The sequence below is a fragment of the Aptenodytes forsteri genome, unplaced genomic scaffold, assembly GCF_000699145.1.
Source record: "Aptenodytes forsteri isolate BGI_AS27 unplaced genomic scaffold, ASM69914v1 Scaffold236, whole genome shotgun sequence".
Classification (NCBI taxonomy): domain Eukaryota; kingdom Metazoa; phylum Chordata; class Aves; order Sphenisciformes; family Spheniscidae; genus Aptenodytes; species Aptenodytes forsteri.
In genome coordinates this window covers 2,330,353-2,347,752 of record NW_008794456.1, presented here as the reverse complement: position 1 = coordinate 2,347,752, position 17,400 = coordinate 2,330,353, and the positions used below count along the sequence as shown (strand labels likewise).

The following is a 17,400-nucleotide window of genomic DNA, read 5'->3' as shown; positions in this document are numbered from 1 at the left end:
ATAGCTGGAGAACCTTATAGGCAAGAACAACAAGTTGAGCTACAGCGTGTTTCTGGTATGTCCAAACGCGGATGTTATTGCAAGGCAGTGTCTCTAACCAGTGGGTGCGGAACTGGTGCAGTGCCGGTGTCTTTTGAGATCCAGCACAGGGTTGTGTGGTTTGTTTTTTTTTTCCCAGTGCTTCTGACATGAGGAAATGGGGTTGGAGGAGGGAAATCAGCTTTTCCTTCATTGCTGCTGCTGTCTGAGTGGTGAAGTTGGGTAATTTGGTGTCTCGTCAAATGATTTCTCCCTGGATATAATTCGCTTACTTACTATTACAACTTTTGGGTTTGTAGGGTAAGAGAGAAAGCAAGCTTCTTCCATAAAGGTGAGCTGAAGTGCGTTTTTAGATTAAATGTCTTTGAAATTCCTCTCCCTCCCCAGCAGGAAAGCTGGTTGGGCAAGCAAAACTTTAAAGGAATAACTAGACAACCGGGAGGAGCTCCAGGTGTGGCTCAGTTTATTTAAGCTGAGGAGGGGACGCGTTTCAAGATCGGTGCTGCTGCTGATGCTGAAAGCAGCTGGCAGCTCCAGCGGGGATAATGGCAGAGGCACCGGCCAGCCCCGAAAGAGACGACTTCGGTGGCATTCATTTTCAGTGACAGCAGAAGAGCAGGAGCTGGGACAGTGTGTCAAGGTCGGGAGCCCGATGGGGATACTGGTGGCCAACTGGAGAGGGGCAATGTTTGAAAGTATTTGGTTTCTAGCTTGTTGACTTAATGATTTTTAAGACTGTAGCAGCATTTGTGCCTTCTGAGCTCTCTCAGGCTGTCAACGGTCATTCAGTCGTCTTTGGAGCGCAGCAGCTTGTCAAATCAAGGCGTATCTTTCAGGAGCGAAGAGGGATTTAGCAAGTTTGCGAGCATCAGTGCTGCAGGTTGTGACTCAGGCAGGAGAGGCTGCGGTGATATGTTACCTGCTGCAATTTCTCTGAGCATCCTTTCTCAGACCTCGCCAGGCTTTTCAGGCTCTGCCCTTATCTCTGATCAGCAGCCAGGAAATCACTTTCCATATTTTTACATATCTCACACAGGAGGGCAAAGCTAATCTCTTCCTTTGAAGAAAGAGTGTTTGCCATATCAGATTAACTGTCAGTCATTCTTTTTTTTTTTTTCCTTTTCTTTTTTTCTGAAGCAAGACAGCTCTTTAGCATCAATTCAGCTGTACCGTGGAAAGTGGGATGAAAACAGAAGATACTAAGCATAGAGGGTGATTATCACTCCTCTCTGACCTCTTTGCCATGGTGAGATTGGCAGAGCGGTGCAGAGTGACCTTGAAATACCTGATCCTCTTTGGGAGGAAAACCCTGATGAAGGCAATGCAGAGGATGGTTTTGCAAGCGCTGGAGTAGCGGCATGTTGCTGCGAGAATGGTTGAAGATGCTCTTTGCTTGCAAAGCCATCATATTTTCTGGGGATTTCATGGCTGTGTGCCTCTCTGTCACGCAGTATGGCAGTAAAGGCATTATTGTGGGAATTTTGAGCTCTCGCTTTCCAAACCGAGTGTTCGGATCAGCTGGGGTTGTAGCAAACTACAACCTTCACCTCCACTTTGTGCAGCTCGTGGCTTGACGGGAATTGCTTGAGTGCTCTTTGCTGGAACTGCTAAGGAGCATCCCCGTTGAGGTTGGGACCTTTCTTTGGATCTTTTGGCAACCTGCCACCGCCCAGGGGAGGAGGACATGAGTTGGGTTTCTTCTTGAGGAGGGGAGTAGCACCATTCAGAAGCTCTTACCCCAGAGTTTTGGAAATCACAGGGTAGAGCTGCCTTCAAGCCGATGCAGAAACTAGTGTGATAGCACCATGGAGGAGTAACTGAAAAAACATTAGGATGAACAAGCAGTGACTTTGCACCCGTAGTTGTAGAGTTAAGGTGATCAGGTAACGACACTTCTGGGATTACGGTGGCAGCAGTGACTTTTGCATATGTTTACTCGTCTTGAGGACTCTCTTCTCTCGGTTGCACTGGGGGCTTTGGACGTGGGAGGAGTTTCTCTGTACACCCAGAGTAGTTCATAGTCTTTGGTTAGGTTAAATCCTTATCAAACTTGATTTTTCAGTAACGTCATTACCTTCATCTGTGTGAGACCTGGCATGTAATTAATTGTATCTTCCCAGCCGTACCTGTGGTGTGGCACCTAGCTGGCAGAAGAGGGCATTTAGCTTTTCTACATTAGAGATGAATGAAATAGATGCATAGATTTTGTTTATCTGCTTCTCTCATCCCCTATGTTGGCTGATCACTATTCCATGCCTATAAATTAGGGCACTTGCCTATAGCAAACCCTTGAAGGATATATCCTTTAACCTCAGTGCTGAGAACGTGAACAAAGCTGAACTGTTAATCAATTTAGGGTAGAATGCCATTGTTCTGGTAATAGGCTGTAACAGCCCTTTCTTTATTGGCTTCAACTTCAAATTTACCCGAAACAATGGCTTTTAATTGTGGTGTGCTTGAGGCAGTGCAGCAACACTTGGGAAGGAAAGGGGAGAGAGGAGGAAAACTCATTGTTTGCATCAGCCTCTAAATTTAGCAACTTCAAAATTAGGATGAGCAACTGGGTTTTGGGTTGGGTGGGTGGGTTGGCTGGGTTTTTTCTTTTCTTTTTTGTTTTTTTAGTGGAAAGGCTATGCTAAAAGTCTCCAGACAATATGCTGACAGGTATTCTGTGGCGTTTTAAGTGTCACTGCAGTCTTACTGAAAGCAATACAAACCAATTTTGAGATCCATTGATGACCTCTTAGAGGTTGAGGTTTAATGCATTTTACAAACCAGACCAGCCTGCTTACCTTTTCTGGTGAGTAATGAAGAAAAGGCAATCTGCATTTTCTCTTTTGTACTCCTGATGAAAATAAATATTTTCAATACCTCATTGCCAGCATATAGTGTGCCTTTAACGTTTCAATGCTTTGGAAATAAGTGCCGCAAAATGACTTAGGCCTAAGTTATAAGCTACCCTCGAGTTTGTGACTTTTTGTACTCGGCTATTAGCAAGAGGATTGCTTCAGATTTATTAGATGGTAAATAGATAACAGCTTTGAGTCTTCGCCTAGTTGTGCAGTTCATGTCTCTGTAGGAACTTTGTCAGTGTATACTAATTTGTATTTGAAAAATATACGCTGCTGGTATTACTTGTGTTATTATTAAAAACACATGGATTTATCTATGCTCCAATACTCAGATTTGGCTTTTTACCCAGGAGATGCCATTGCTTGCTGTCTGATTTTCTTGTGTTGGCGTTGTGCTTTTCGGCGGCTCCCAGAACTAGAGGGGAGTAGCTAAATACACAGAATTCTTTTACGCAAAATAGTTGTCTTTGAAGCAGGCTCTCTTTTGTGAGATCTTCATCCTTTTCATTGCTTCCTTTTTGTCTTTGTCTTACAAAAAGCTGAAATAGGCAGCACTCAAGGTTGGAGCCCTTTGAATATGTGTGCCGTAGATTCAGTTCCCTAACTCCCTTTTTTTCCCTTTGATTCTTAAATAATTGCAGTCCACTTGAAAATCGGTGAAGAATTTACACCAGCTGTACCTAACACTGTTGCCACCTGGCAGTGTTTGAAACAAGCCTTAAGTAGTGTGTATATGCACATGAGTATACGTATATATTTTTCAAATCTCAGTTTTGTAAACAGATCCTTGCAACTGTGTTTCCACCCTGGAGGTTTTAAAGTCAATATTGTAGCTTTGTGGGTGCTAAATGTGTTACCTATGCTTTGTGTGTGTTTTTCCACCTGTGTGTATGGGTGTTTATGCATCACAGAGAATACTTGAAGGACCTCGCTTTCTTGTTTTCTTAGGGTGCAGCAACTGCTCCTTGCGGAGCAGCAGATGTAACACCCAAGTAGGATGGAAGTGCTTCTTGTAGAGTAGCATCATGTACTACCAAGTTAGCAAAGACAAATGGGAATCGATACCTTTCCATACGTCCTGGAGTTTGATTTTTGTGTCTGAGTGATAAAATTACAGATAAGTACAAAGCATTTAGCAGGGCAAAAGACCTCAGAGCCTGGTGGCGTTGGTAGCAGGTTACTCAGGGGTAGGAGTCTTCTAGTGTACATCGTGCGAGTAGTTCTAGTGCATCGCCCAGTGTATGTCATGAAAATGTCCCGTGTTGACGTAGAATCACAGAATCGTAGAATGGTTGGGGCTGGAAGGGACCTTAAAGATCTTCTAGTTCCACCCCCCCTGCCATGGGCAGGGACACCTTCCACTAGACCAGGTTGCTCAGAGCCCTGTCCAATCTGGCCTGGAATGTTTCCAGGGATGGGGCATCCATCACCTCTCTGGGCAACCTGGTCCAGTGTCTCACCACCCTCACAGTGAAGAATTTCTTCCTAATATCTTGTCTAAATCTACCCTCTTTCAGTTTAAAACTGTTACCCCTCATCATATCGCTACACTCCCTGATAAAGAGCCCCTCCCCACCTTTCCTGTAGGCGCCCTTTAAGTACTGGAAAGCCACAAGAAGGTCTCCCCGGAGCCTTCTCTTCTCTAGGCTGAACAACCCCAACTCTCTCAGCCTGTCCTCGTAGGGGAGTTACTTCGTTCCCGGAGTGTTTTTCCTCCTTGAGTTACTCATGTATTCCCTTCCTGAGCCTTTGCTCACAGAATAAGTCAAAACATTGTGTTGGACATGTCCTAGTTACCAGTGCCCACCAGTACCGAAAGAGACACCATCACGTACAGTGCAAACAGCACCGAGGTGGGGAGGACAAGGGTTTCGTTTCCTTTTTTTAACTAGAGCTGGGAGATCCGTTTTAGCTTTCTCTATTGAACGTAAAGATAAAATTCCAGCTTCAGTTTGCTTTTAGTGCTTAGTATTTATTTCTCTCTGTCTTGGAGCATGTTTCTGCGAGAGTGTTTGTAGAGTTACACAGGTCTGCTAATGTCCTTCCCGCGCCAGGCAGTACGTGGGATACGGACTTAGTTCCCATGTCTTTTGCTTTCAGAGACGTCAACTCTGATTTTTTTAATATCCTGTATTTGTTCATAATGGCAGCAGCTTCTAAAGCTTAGTAAGGAATCTCAGTAACTTACAGATAAGTATTTAATTAATAGCATATCAAAGAAATTTGACTTTGGTTATTGTTTTTGTAAAACTAAATGCTGTGTTTTGTTTTTGCATTGCTGAAATATGATTACGTTATGTTGATGTTGAAATGATCTTTTTTTTTTCCCCCTGAAATGTGCCATGGCGGGGGCTACAGTACTAATGGGATTATTATTTTTTTTTTCCATCACTCCTGATAGCATTTCTGTGGTGAATGATTTAGTAATTGTTTCCAGAGAAAATTGTTCAAAGAGTTTTCTGAGCACAGGCTCTCTGAGAGCTTGGCAGATTGCATAAGGTTGTTTTTAGCTTGCGAGACTTGCTCAGGTTTCCAGAGTCTGTTTACTTGTGCTTGCATGCAGAGTGCTGTCAGTGTTGAAACGTTTTTACAGTTTGATTCCTAGCTTTTCCACAGATATTATTTTCAAAAGGATGAATTTTTAGACAAAAAGTCTAGATGTTCTTGCCTGCAGTTTGGAATTTGCATCTGTTTTTTGCAAATTCCTGGTCAGTAAGATAAGTAATTTGAATTGTCAAAGATGTTGAAGCCTTAAAATACATATATGTGTGTTTGTTTATCTACATCTATATCTACTTCTACATCTATCTGTGTCTCCATAGAAGGTACAGATGCTTCCTGTGCTCCTGATAATTGGAGTTGTTTCTTCACTTGCTTAAATGTAGATCTGCAGAACTTCAGTAACTGCCTTTTACAAATCTTAAGCTAAATTTCTGAGATTGAAAAGTATTACAATAAATTAATATGGAGGAAGAGGAAGGTGGTCTTCAAAATCTGTGGGTTTTGCCTTTTTAATTTGGATCAGAGATGAACCTTAAAAGTACTCTATGGAAAAGATTCTGGAAAACCATTTTGACTCAGTCAAAATATTTAAAAAAGATTAGATGATAACATTAACAGATCACTAGGAAAAGACACAGCAAAAGGTTCCAAGATACCGGTTTTGGGAACTTCTGATCTTGCTTCCTTCTCTTTTCTGCCAAATTTGATTTTGCAGAGTGTTTTTGTTTTACTGAAACTGTGTTTTAAGTAGGACGATTTAATTTTGCCAGAAGGCTGTGATTTGCTCCAGCCATGTGCCGACGATGGAGTTTATAACCTCCCTAGGTAGGAATCCTGTTTCAGGTGCCAGTGTATGCTCTGCCAGAATGTGGTGTTTGGACCTCTTCAGATGCTGCTTCCATTTGATGTCATCCTTCCCCGGTAATTTATTTTCAACAGTTTCTGCTATACTTTCAGCTATTTGTTAAAACCAATCTGGAACATTTTGACTAATGCATATGAGACGGGAGCGTGCATCTGAACAGTCTGGCTCTTGGTTTTGTCTTCTGCCCATGTGTGCTCCTACCAGCCTTTATGCTCAGGCAGAAGATGCAGAATCTCGGTGCTTGTTTTTTGGGAGCCCAAGTGATGTATCGGATCCGCTGCCCCAAACTCCTGCTAGATCCGTCTCCCTCAGCCTTCATGAAGTGTGATTGTCTTCTCTGTTGTCCATGGTCTTTGAAGAAAGCACGTTAAAATCTATGGAAGGAGGAGTTACAGCTGCAGCCAGTAGATTGTTGCCTTCGTTTTGTCTTACAGTGTGGATGTGTTTGGTTGTCACATTTCGAGTAGAAAATGGGAAAGCAGGTTTTGCACGGCTTTGCTCCCTCTTTCCAGTACCTGTATTCATGCTCATTACAAGTAATGAGCATTACAAGTAATGAGCATGAATACCGATTTCCTTTGTGCCACAACGAAGGGTTAAGCACGGTTCTGAAATCTGTTGTGAACTTTTCATCAAAACACTTTTTTGAGCTCCAGCCTGGGTTTGCTGCTCTTTGTTTGGACATCCCTGCAAGCGGTGTCTAGACAAATGCAGTTGTCTAGAATTTGCACTGTACAGTGTTTTGCAGATGTTGACAAAAATAAGTCCTTTGCTGGCTTTGTTCCCTTCTCTCTTCCAGTGGCATCCTGAATTTTTAATGGTTTTAAGTGCTGGCATTCGTTGAGGGTCCTGGGATGAATGATTCCAACTGTACTTTCTGCTTTTACATCCTTCTCCAGAGTCTTTTGCTACTGTCAAGTTGTCAGCACCTATTTAGAGGTGCAGAGGGGTAGGGATGTTCATAGGGTAGTCCTGGCGCCATCCCGGCAGTGGGGACCGCTCAACCCTTTGAATTCGATCACTTAATATGGGATGACATGGGGATGGCAACATGCTACCGAAGGTGGGAGATGCCTGGAACTGCCATGCTCTGGAGTTATGCAGCCCTTGATGCGTGAGGAATTGAGGTCTTGAGTTACACTAGAGGGTTATGGGGATCAGTCCTTCGTTCAGGAGGTCACCAAGGACTTTGTGAAGAGTCAAATACGGAATGGGTGAGAGGTAGCACCGTGGACTTCATCTGAACTTCGCACAAGAATTGTGTTGTTTGTATAAATAAATAGTTTAGGAATAACTTTAGCTTTTCCGTTAGGGAATTCCTTTTGCTGGTTATGTGGTATATACGTATATATGGATTTGAAACCATGTCATCAAGCTGATAGAGAAACCGTCACTCTCAACTGTCGTTCTTTAAGGACGAGCATCAGAAAGCAGGTACAGAGAGTTTTAACAGGAGAATCCCAATTGCCCGATTGTGTTTTGTGGTGGTGGTGTTGGTTGGTTTGTAGTGGCTCTTAAGTAACTGAAAATCTAATGATGGCTCTTCTAAATTTAGGAAATCCTTTATGAATGTTTAATACCATTGGAGACTAATGCCTGTCTTTTTCTATTTACAGACTCACTGGACCTTCAGGATATGTCACGGATGGGCCTGGAAATTACAAATACAAAACAAAGTGCACCTGGCTCATTGAAGGAAGGTGAGTGTAGTAAGCATTTTGGGTTTCAGTGTTGCTTATTGTGACTTTTAGGTGAGGTTTATCTGCACTGAGAACTCTTAGATCTCATGATTCTTTTTTGCTATTCTTAAAACTAGATAGGGCAGCACTTAGTTATTCTTGATAAATAATTTTTTGGGTTTCTTTTGTGCAACTGAGCCCTCCAAACTGACTTCTGAATTAGAGGTTTCCTGTGTAAAATACCCTTTGTGTTGAAACCTCACGTGGAAAATGAAAATAAATGCATTTGTGTAAATAAATAAAGAATTACTAATTATTTAACTGTTATCGTAGTGGGCCATTCAGATGTTGGGATTCACTATGTATGGGACTTTTTGGCAGTATGAAAAAAATAGAGCAAACTCTATTAAAGGCCTTATTCATGAAGAATCAGTTTCTGTAATGATGCATTTCAGATGCTTATTTACTCACTAGGCCATGAGGACTTCAGAGGGACCACTGACCTTTTTTGCAAAGGTCTTCTAAACTGCGCGAAGTCCCTCAGGCCTCTTCCTTTCATTTCCCTGCCCTTCTGGTATTTGATCCTTATATTGCTTATAGTGATTTCTTGCACAGATTTTTAGGAGTAGCATATTTAGTGCATATCCTCTGACTGTCATCTGATTGATGGTACAGCAGTGCAGAGCATCTGACTCACTGAAATATATTTTTTCATAGTACCAAGCTGACACCAGGACTGTAAAATCAATTTGTTTAGTCTCTAAAACTTTGCATGGTCAGTTACGATGCTGTGCGTTAACAGCTATGCGTTAAGTCACATTCCATACCGTTCCCTGAATCTGTAAGTAGAGAGGTTTGTGAATTGGAACAAGTCATGTGAGAGCATGAACTTGCAGTGAACGCCCGTAAGCTGAGGTCTCTTGGCATCCTGGAGGATCAGAACTTACTAAAAGGCCAGAGTACACTTTTTCTTAGTCTCTCTATGTTTGGGAGGTCTGATGAGTCGGGGGGGTGGGGGTGGTGGTATTAACTTCATCTTCTTCAGACATTTATTTTGGATGAGTAAGTTAAATGCCTAAACTCCCAAGATATTCAAAGGTGAGGGCTAAGCTGTTCCAGAGCGCCGTCCAGAACACTGAAACTGGGAGCTTACCACTCATTATTAACTACATAAGGAGCCCAGTTCTTTCATGTGGTTAAGATCAAAAGTTAGATGGTGTAAGTAGCAACACCTCTTAAGTGTAGGTAATAAAAATACAACTGCAGTTTGGAATTATAAATAATTAAAAAATGTTTTCCAAGAATGTTATTACAGACAAACCAGCCTCAGCAATTCTAGTACAGCCAGCTTAACCCTCATACCTTCTTTTTCTAAAGGATAATGTGACTCATGTTTTTATCAGGAGTGAAGTGCTGCTCATGGGTCCTCGATAATGTCACCGTAACTGCTCCTTCAGCCTTTGTTTGCTAGTACTGGGAGGCTTCCTAGAGAACTATCACTTCCTGGGGTTTGAAGTGAGATCTTGCTTGCTGTAAAGAGGTGTACAAAAAATCTTCCTCCTTCTTTCGTAGCCAGGCATTTAAGTTGGTGTTCTTTTCCTGCTTCTGATTATTTGTACCCTGCTGTCAGAGGATGGTGGTAAACAGAAAGGAGATAATCACGCTGATTAAAACAGCTGAAATATGCACCTTTGTGAAAATAGCCCGAGCTCTCTGCCAAATGTGAAATTCCCAGAGAGATCTGGACTTGGAAAACAGCATCTGCAAAGCTGTTAATTTCTGCTGAGTGCCCTCACCTCGTTGCTAGCATACCGGTATGTGGAGGGCTTTTGAGGTTAGCAAGTAAAGGTACAATCCAAATGTGCAACTGAAGATGCTAGATAAATTCAGATGTAAAATAAGCCATGTGTTCCTTGCTGTACTCATTTCCTTTTTGCACCATTCCTGACTCTTCTTGGCTAGTGTCTGTGCTGTGTCCTCATCCCGGGGGTGTCCTTTTCATTTTTCTCCAGGAGCATGAGACAAGGCAGATGAGATCCAGCCGGTCCGAGGATCCTGTCTGAGGCAGAACAGATCTCGGAGATCCTGTCTGTAGCCATGTGCCTTGCAATTCTGCAAATGGGTGCTGTCCGTTAATGAGTTGTTAGCTGTAGCAAAGATAATCTCTTTCTTTTTGTTCTTGGTCTAAAGCTTTTATTGATTAAGTATTTCTTTCTGCTCTACAGCTGTCAGGCTGTTGAAATAGAAGCAAACCCCCTACAAGTTCACAGGCTGCTCAGTTCTGAAACGATGAGTACTCTTTGTACCTTTTCTTTAAGCAAGATATTATCCTTGAGTTACACCTGCTGCTTTTTCCAAAGGCCTGGAGTAGATCATTGTGCCTATCAAAAAAGATTCTTTTGCAGAATAACTCCCTAAAGAATTCCCCTTCTGTGGGAAGGAAGGACTCTATGGCAAGCTGACATTTTATTAATTTATTTGATTAGGATGAACAAGGATTTCATCTGAACCCAAGGGCAGTGCTGTTGAAAAGATCCTAATCACTTGCATCTATCCTTTCAACAGCTACAGCTGTGGGTAGGAAAAAGCAGTGCTGCTGTAGATTCACTTTCTTTTTATCTCAGGGTCCAAGCACAGTATTAGTGGTGTTTTCACCCTCCTTGAGCTGAGCCCTAAATTAGATACCTGCTGTGGCTTCTGTGTGATTCTCTTTAGATGTATCTTTGCATATTAGCCATGAAACTAATGGCATCTAAATGTACCTTTCTTGGTTATGGCTTAGTGGGCACCTTTTGTCTGTGGAGTGAAAGCAATGCTGATGTGTTTTGGTGTCTGAACTACTCTTTCTGTCCCCACATCAACTGAATAAAACCTTTTTCCTGATGGTACATCTCAGAAGATCAGGCCCCTTGGTTGTCTTCTCTTGACTTGGTAAGGCAACAGAGTAGTCTCTCCTTGACCGGTGGTGTTAACATTGGGGTGTGCTGGGCCCACTGCATTCAGGTGGAAGGCAGCAAGTCTCTTCCCAGGACTTCCAGCTCGTTCATTCTCAACTGGTCTCAGTATTTTTTGTAACGCATCTCCAGAAGAAAGTCAAGCAACCTGATTAGCATTTGTAAGTAATGAGGGGCAGCGAGTGGTTACTGCATCTTGACAGTCCAAGTAATAACCAAAGACCTTCCTTTTGGCAAAAGGTAAAGCCCCAGGGCCTCCCATCCTGTAGAAGACGGGTCTCCTCTGCATTCTCTTGACCTATTTTCTCCAGCTCCCAGAAGGTGGTGAGCAAGACTGAGAATTTCTTTAGTTAGCGCCCACTGAGGCATATTTCCAGTCTCCAGTTTGGAGGGGCTTCCCTCAAGAGGGCCGTCCTGCAGTACTGCACAAGTAATAAAGTAATAGAAGAAGGATTTCTGCCAGCTTCTGGGCAAGTAAATAACCGCAGGCCATTGTAATCGTGTCAACCTGCAGAAAATCCCTTGAACAAGAAAAATAGCTCTGGTTAGTTCCCTGATGGTGGCTGGGATTCTTCATAGAATCATTTAGGTTGGAAAAGACCTTTAAGATCATTGAGTCCAACCGTAAACCCAACACTGCCAAGTCCGCCACTAAACCGTGTCCCTAAGTGCCTCATCTACACGTGAATGTGTTGTCCATGTAGATTTTCAATGCTTACCCCTGCAAAGCCCTGTCATTAGGAGAGTCAGTACTGGTAAAGAGCAGAGGGCTGGCAGTGCCTGCGCTTCAACTTCTGCTGTTGGTGATGGGGAAGGGTTTAAGGACACAGTTTTTCTGACCATAAAGAATCTGTTGCTTAATACCAGGGGAGCGTGCGAACCGAAAAAGAAAGCCACAGCGTGTTTGATGCATCTACAGTTACACTAAGTCACTCAGTTTTAGTCTTGTTTAGAGACGAGCTTCGCACCGGAGGAGTTTGTTGGAGGGACTTTGCCATGTGTGTCGAGTGGCTAATTACAAATCTTTTATTTTATTTTATTTATTTTTTTTTTACAGGCCAAACACAATCCTCAGGCTTCGATTCAATCACTTTGCCACAGAGTGCAGCTGGGATCACTTGTATGTGTATGACGGAGATTCAATTTACGCTCCCTTACTGGCAGCCTTTAGGTAAGTTCCCCTTGGTAAGAATCTAAGTGTACGCAATGATATTTCTTTAACTTGGAGCCTGAATCAAATGTGGCTTCTAGCAGTATAAGTGTGTTCCAGTAATCTAAATATATAATACTGCAAATACAGCACATACAGCAAGTGTCCTTTTGTGCAGCCATCATCAGCATAAACAATTAAGGAGTTGTTTTTGCTTTTACAATGAACAAATCACGTTACTACACTGTAGCATAAGTATTATGTTTTCATTTCCAAATCGTGATTATTTGAGAGACAAAAAAATTATTGTCATCTGGTTGAGCTTGAGATGATTTGGCATACAGGCTCCTTCTAAAGTAGAAAACTGCCCCATTTATCGGGTTTGAACATGACTTAAGATTAATTCATAGAACGTCAATGCTGACAGAGGGCAAAAGCCAATTAATCAACATTGCAGACATACAGGTCTCGCAGAAGTATGTATATCCTTACGTACCTTAAACTTTACATTTTTAAACTCTTTGGAACATGTTCAGAAACAACAACGATGGGTCAGACAACCTTGTAAAAACGTGTAAAAATATCTGTTCTTCTGATGGATGACTGGTATTTGGCTCATCTGTCTGTGGTGAGAGACCAGTTTGTGGATGCTGGTTAACAGTCGACATTTCACGAAGAGACCTAAATATAAGTTGTGCATTTATGTACTTTAGTCTTGCAGTGACAAGCACCACCTTATGTTTTCTATTCTTTTAGCTGAAATTAGAAAAATAATCCCAAGTTGTGTATGGAAAAACTAATGATTCCCTTTGGACTCTGCTTGTTCCAAGTGGCTGATTAACTATTTTCAGAATTAACCTTCTGCTCTGCTTCCTTTCATTTGTGAAATGAAGTTCTAAAAATACTTCATGTTTGTTCTAAAAAATCCTTGTAACCTCTATAAGAGAAGATCAGCATAGGAACAAAAAGTGGATTAAAAAAAAAATATGAAAAAAACAACATGGTTTTTTTTTTGGTCTTCAACTGAAAATGCAGAGTTGTTTTGTAGTGAAGGAATGCTTCCTGTAAACCTTCAGACTAATCTGAGGTCAAAACAGGACACACAAATGAATTATTATGTTATTCTCGCCACATCTGAAGAAGAAACAACCTTCTGGCTTCTAAAAACCTCCAAAAACCTGGAAGTGCAACCTGGAAGCACTCTCCCGGTATCATGCACTGGATTGATATGCAGGAAGGGGAAGAAATGTCGTCTTGACTCTCAGTCATTTTGCTCTAATCGAGCTAATTTTTAATATGCTGTTGAAAAGGTGAAATGATCATGATTTGTGCCTGCAGTTTCTTGTGTGTTTTCCAAAAATTAATAGGCTTTTTAAATTGAGGTTATAAGTAGTTCACAGCATTAACAATTATGGTTCAGACTTTAAAATCATCTGTAAATCACTAGGAAGTCTGTGCCTGAGGACAAGCAAGCGTGAGCTTAATACAATAACATTTTTGAGGTAGGAAAAAAATTCAATTTTTTTTTTTAATTGCTTCTTTAGGTGACATTTGAATTTCATCTTCATTAGTAGTGAGCGGTGTTGTTCAGTAAACCAAGTTCAGGAAATAGCAGATGCTTCTAATTTTGATGAAGTGCAAAAAAGCATCTGTTGAAAAATACCTTTCTCTGACACAAAAATAAATGCACTAGAATTTTTAAGAGCGGTGTTCATATTTTCTCTCTCTTCTTGGCTTATGTTAAATTTTAATATTAACCATAACCATATTTCACTCTTCACTGTTTTTGCACAGTGCCAGGGGATTTGCAAGATTGAGCTTTGTACAGTTGGACACTGTAAACTTTCGGAGTTTGTTGATAAACACTGTGAATTCCTCCCTCTCTAAAGTTCAGGTTTTGTTACCTCCCTGGCTTTTTACGGCAGTTGCCTGAGCCCTCACTTCCTTCACTGCTCTGATCTTGTTTTCTTGACTTTCTGATGCCCGCTTATGTTTGTTCACAGTTTGGTATTTACCCTGAATGTAAGATGATCTTGGAAATCCTCAGCGCTGCACTATGGAGAAACTTTAAATTGGTTTTATCAATTTTTAACTGCGATAAATATTTGCATAATGCAAACATTTACACAGTGCAAGTGTCTGCATAAACTGTTTACTAAACTCCTTGTAGTCTGTGCCCCCAGGGCTGTCCGGTCCCATACATTAAGCTTTTTTTCTATTAAGCAGGGTTAAAAATATCTTTGCTGGTTTATATTTGTGATCATAGGCAACATGAGACTGTATGAATGTGCTGCTTCAAAAATGCAATAAAAGAATGTAGAGGAAACAGAAATCCAGCGTGTTCTTCTGCACAGAATGAAGAAATCTGAAGCAGATAAACTACACTCATCATCTGTGAACTCTCTTGGTTGTGTTTTTAACTTTACTCCATGTTAATCATTTACTGGAGCTGCTTTTGCACCTTTTATTTTCATTTTGCGCTGGTCGGCGGGGGGTGTTTTCCTCTTCAAAAGCAATCGCTCTTTTGCAAGACCTTTGGCCGTGGCTCTGCGCTTGGCTCGGGGGGAGACACCACTCAGAAGCGCCTCGCGGCTGCTATCAGGTGCCAGATGGGTGGTCATGGTGGCAGCGGCTGCCCCGCGGTCACTTGCTGAGCTGGCTGCTCTGCGGTGCCTCCACGTGAGCTCTCGTACCCTCAGAAAACAGGAGCAGGTCACCTTCCTTTCGTTACTTGCAGGTGACTGTGGCACTTGTACACCCAAATTTGAGTCTAGGCACAGAAGGTGGGGTGAGTTGGGTTGGAAGGGACCCTGGTCTGATCCCTCACTCAAAGCAAGGCCGGCTTCAGAGTGGGATCAGGCCCTTGCTCGAGACCTTGCCCAGTCAACTTGCCAATTTCTGTTAAGGATGGAGATCTCGTTGATCCTCTGGGCCAGTGGTCCGGCACTTGGTCACCCTCATGGTTCAAAAAAAAATTAAGAAAAGAAAAAAAAAAAAAGTCATACTAATATCTAATCAGAACTTTGTTTGCTGCAGCTTGTGTCTGTTGCTTAATGTCCTTTTTCTGTGAATGTGTCTGGTGCTATCTCCTCTGTAATCTCTCCTTAGATAGTCGAAGGCAGCAATTAGATTTCTCCCCATCTTCAGCCATCTCTCCTCCAGGCTAAACAAACCTTGCTCCTTCTGCCTCTCCTCATACATCGTATGGTTGTCCCCCTTCTATTTTTCTCCTTCTATTCCCTCAATTATTTGCCAGAAATCGTAACCCATGTTGCTTCCACGGGCACACGCAAAGGCTCGCTCTTTCTTCTGCTTTGTCTTCAGTGCCCTTCCTGAACTAACCTGCAAACCCTGCTTACCCCTCACTGTCGACTTGTCTCATATAGCTTAGAGCAAATGATCAGCTGATAACAGCAGGGAGGTTGCTAACGAGGATTAATTACACTGGGAAAGGTACAAACCATGTTGAGTCGGTACTATTTGTGTTATGAGAGTATCCAGAGCTGCTAATCAACTTAGAGCTGATGTTATATAGACTTATAGGAAGAAGCGGTCCTTGCCTCCGGCACATATAGGCAGAGAATGAACTGCAGGCGTACGTGCTCTGCATAAAGGTTGCCCAGAGCGGTGGTGGATGCCCCATCCCTGGAAACGTTCCAGGTCGGGGTGGACGGGGCTCTGAGCAACCTGATCTAGTTGCAGATGTCCCTGCCTGCGACAGGGGGGTTGGACTAGATGGCCTTTAGAGGTCCCTTCCAACCCAAACTCTTCTATGATTCTGTGAAAGAAGACGAAGGGACTGTTTAGTGCTTAAGTTTTATTGCTCTGTTTGCTTCAAAACATGCGTTGGGTGACCTTCGCTCATGTGCGTAACCAGGTTTTTGCCTATCGATGTTCTCGCCCTCCTCTGATGAAGCTGGCACTCGGCACATAATCAACCATCACCTCCCAAATCAGTTTTTATTCTGGGTCCTGAGATAGGGGATATGTTACGACCCTGTGCTGGACTGTGTTGCAATACGGTCGTCATGCACGCGCTCAGTTCACAGAGCAGTCCAGTTGACTTTTTGCTCTAGCAGCCTATGTATTTATTATTTCGCTCTATTCGTTTTCTTTGGATCCACGATAACTTTTAGAGTATTGATTAAAAAAAAAAAAAAATCAGTATAAGGTGAGGAGCAAATGTATTTGGGGTTTTGCTAGAAATGTACCTGCCGAATGATGTTCCTTTTGTTTACATTTACTCGTGAGCCTGTCAGTGAGCCAGCTGATCCTTTGAATGCGTGAGAATTGATTAATCAAAATGCCTTTGTAGTAGAAAGATTTCTTAGAGAAATGTAAACGTATCAAACTTGCTTTTGTTCACTAAACCTGTAATCCCCCCCGAAAACATCAAATCAATTTGACAAGATGGAGTTTCTATTTTAGAGTTTTGAAAGGATAAATCCTCTGAGTTAAGTCAAGGCCTTATAAAGGAAGTTTAGAGCAGAAAGTTTCTTCAGTTCTTCGCTTTCTCAGTTCTTTTCTCTCCTAAAACTGTTTCTGATGGACTGAAGAATAAGATTTTGATTTATTTTTTTTTTCCCCTCATTAATTCAAATATCCTGTACTGAGCTTCACGGGTACTAAACAGGCAACCGGCTTTAGGTTTTAAAAAAGGAAAAGGCATTTGCACCATGGCCGGTAGCATGGGCTGTCTCTCCAGGACCAGATACTAAAATATTTTTTTGACTTTTAAAGTTCTTCTTCACTGTAATGGCAAACAAGGTGTTATTTCTTTTGAGGCTTTTCAGTCCATGTCATATTCATCATGTGACATAATCGTTAAAAATTACCCAATGGCTCGTGAGACACGTTTTAATGTTTATGGTTTGTCCTCGTTCTGCTGGCTCCGGAAGGAAGAGCGTCATGTAAGAACTGAAGAGGATTTTGGGGCGAGCGCCCCTGATCCGGAGGGCTCTGCGGGCAGGCAGGCTTGCCCTGTGCTGGTGCTGCAGCAGCTGGGTCTGTCTGTAGTGCAACGAGGGAAGAGAGTTTCAAGAAAAATTGTACTTTGGGGTGTTGCTAGCTCTCAGTAATGAGCCTTTTTTTTTTTATTTTTATAAGTGTCGTCGTGATTGCTTTGTTTCCTTAAAAGTCCGTGTTTGGGAGTCATCTTGCTGCACAAGAACCTTAGCGTTTCCTTTAAGAAAATCAATTTGAGATGTCTCCTTATTTTATAGAATCATAGAATCATTGGGGTTGGAAAAGACCTCTAAGATCGAGTCCAACCATCGACCCAACACCACCATGTCCACTAAACCATGTCCCTACGTGCCTCATCTACACGTCTTTTAAATACCTCCAGGGATGGGGACTC

At 42.2% G+C, this 17,400-nt stretch overlaps 1 protein-coding gene across 1 annotated transcript in view; it reads left to right on the top strand.

Moving 5' to 3' along the window:
- Positions 1-7,295: 7,295 nt before the first annotated feature.
- ATRN (attractin) overlaps positions 7,296-17,400 on the top strand; it is a 124,487-nt gene continuing 114,382 nt past the window's right edge. The window contains exons 1-3 of the mRNA XM_009290721.1: positions 7,296-7,321; positions 7,875-7,958; positions 11,949-12,062. Of these exons, the coding sequence (XP_009288996.1) occupies positions 7,296-7,321; positions 7,875-7,958; positions 11,949-12,062 (224 nt within the window). The remainder of the gene's footprint in view (positions 7,322-7,874; positions 7,959-11,948; positions 12,063-17,400) is intronic.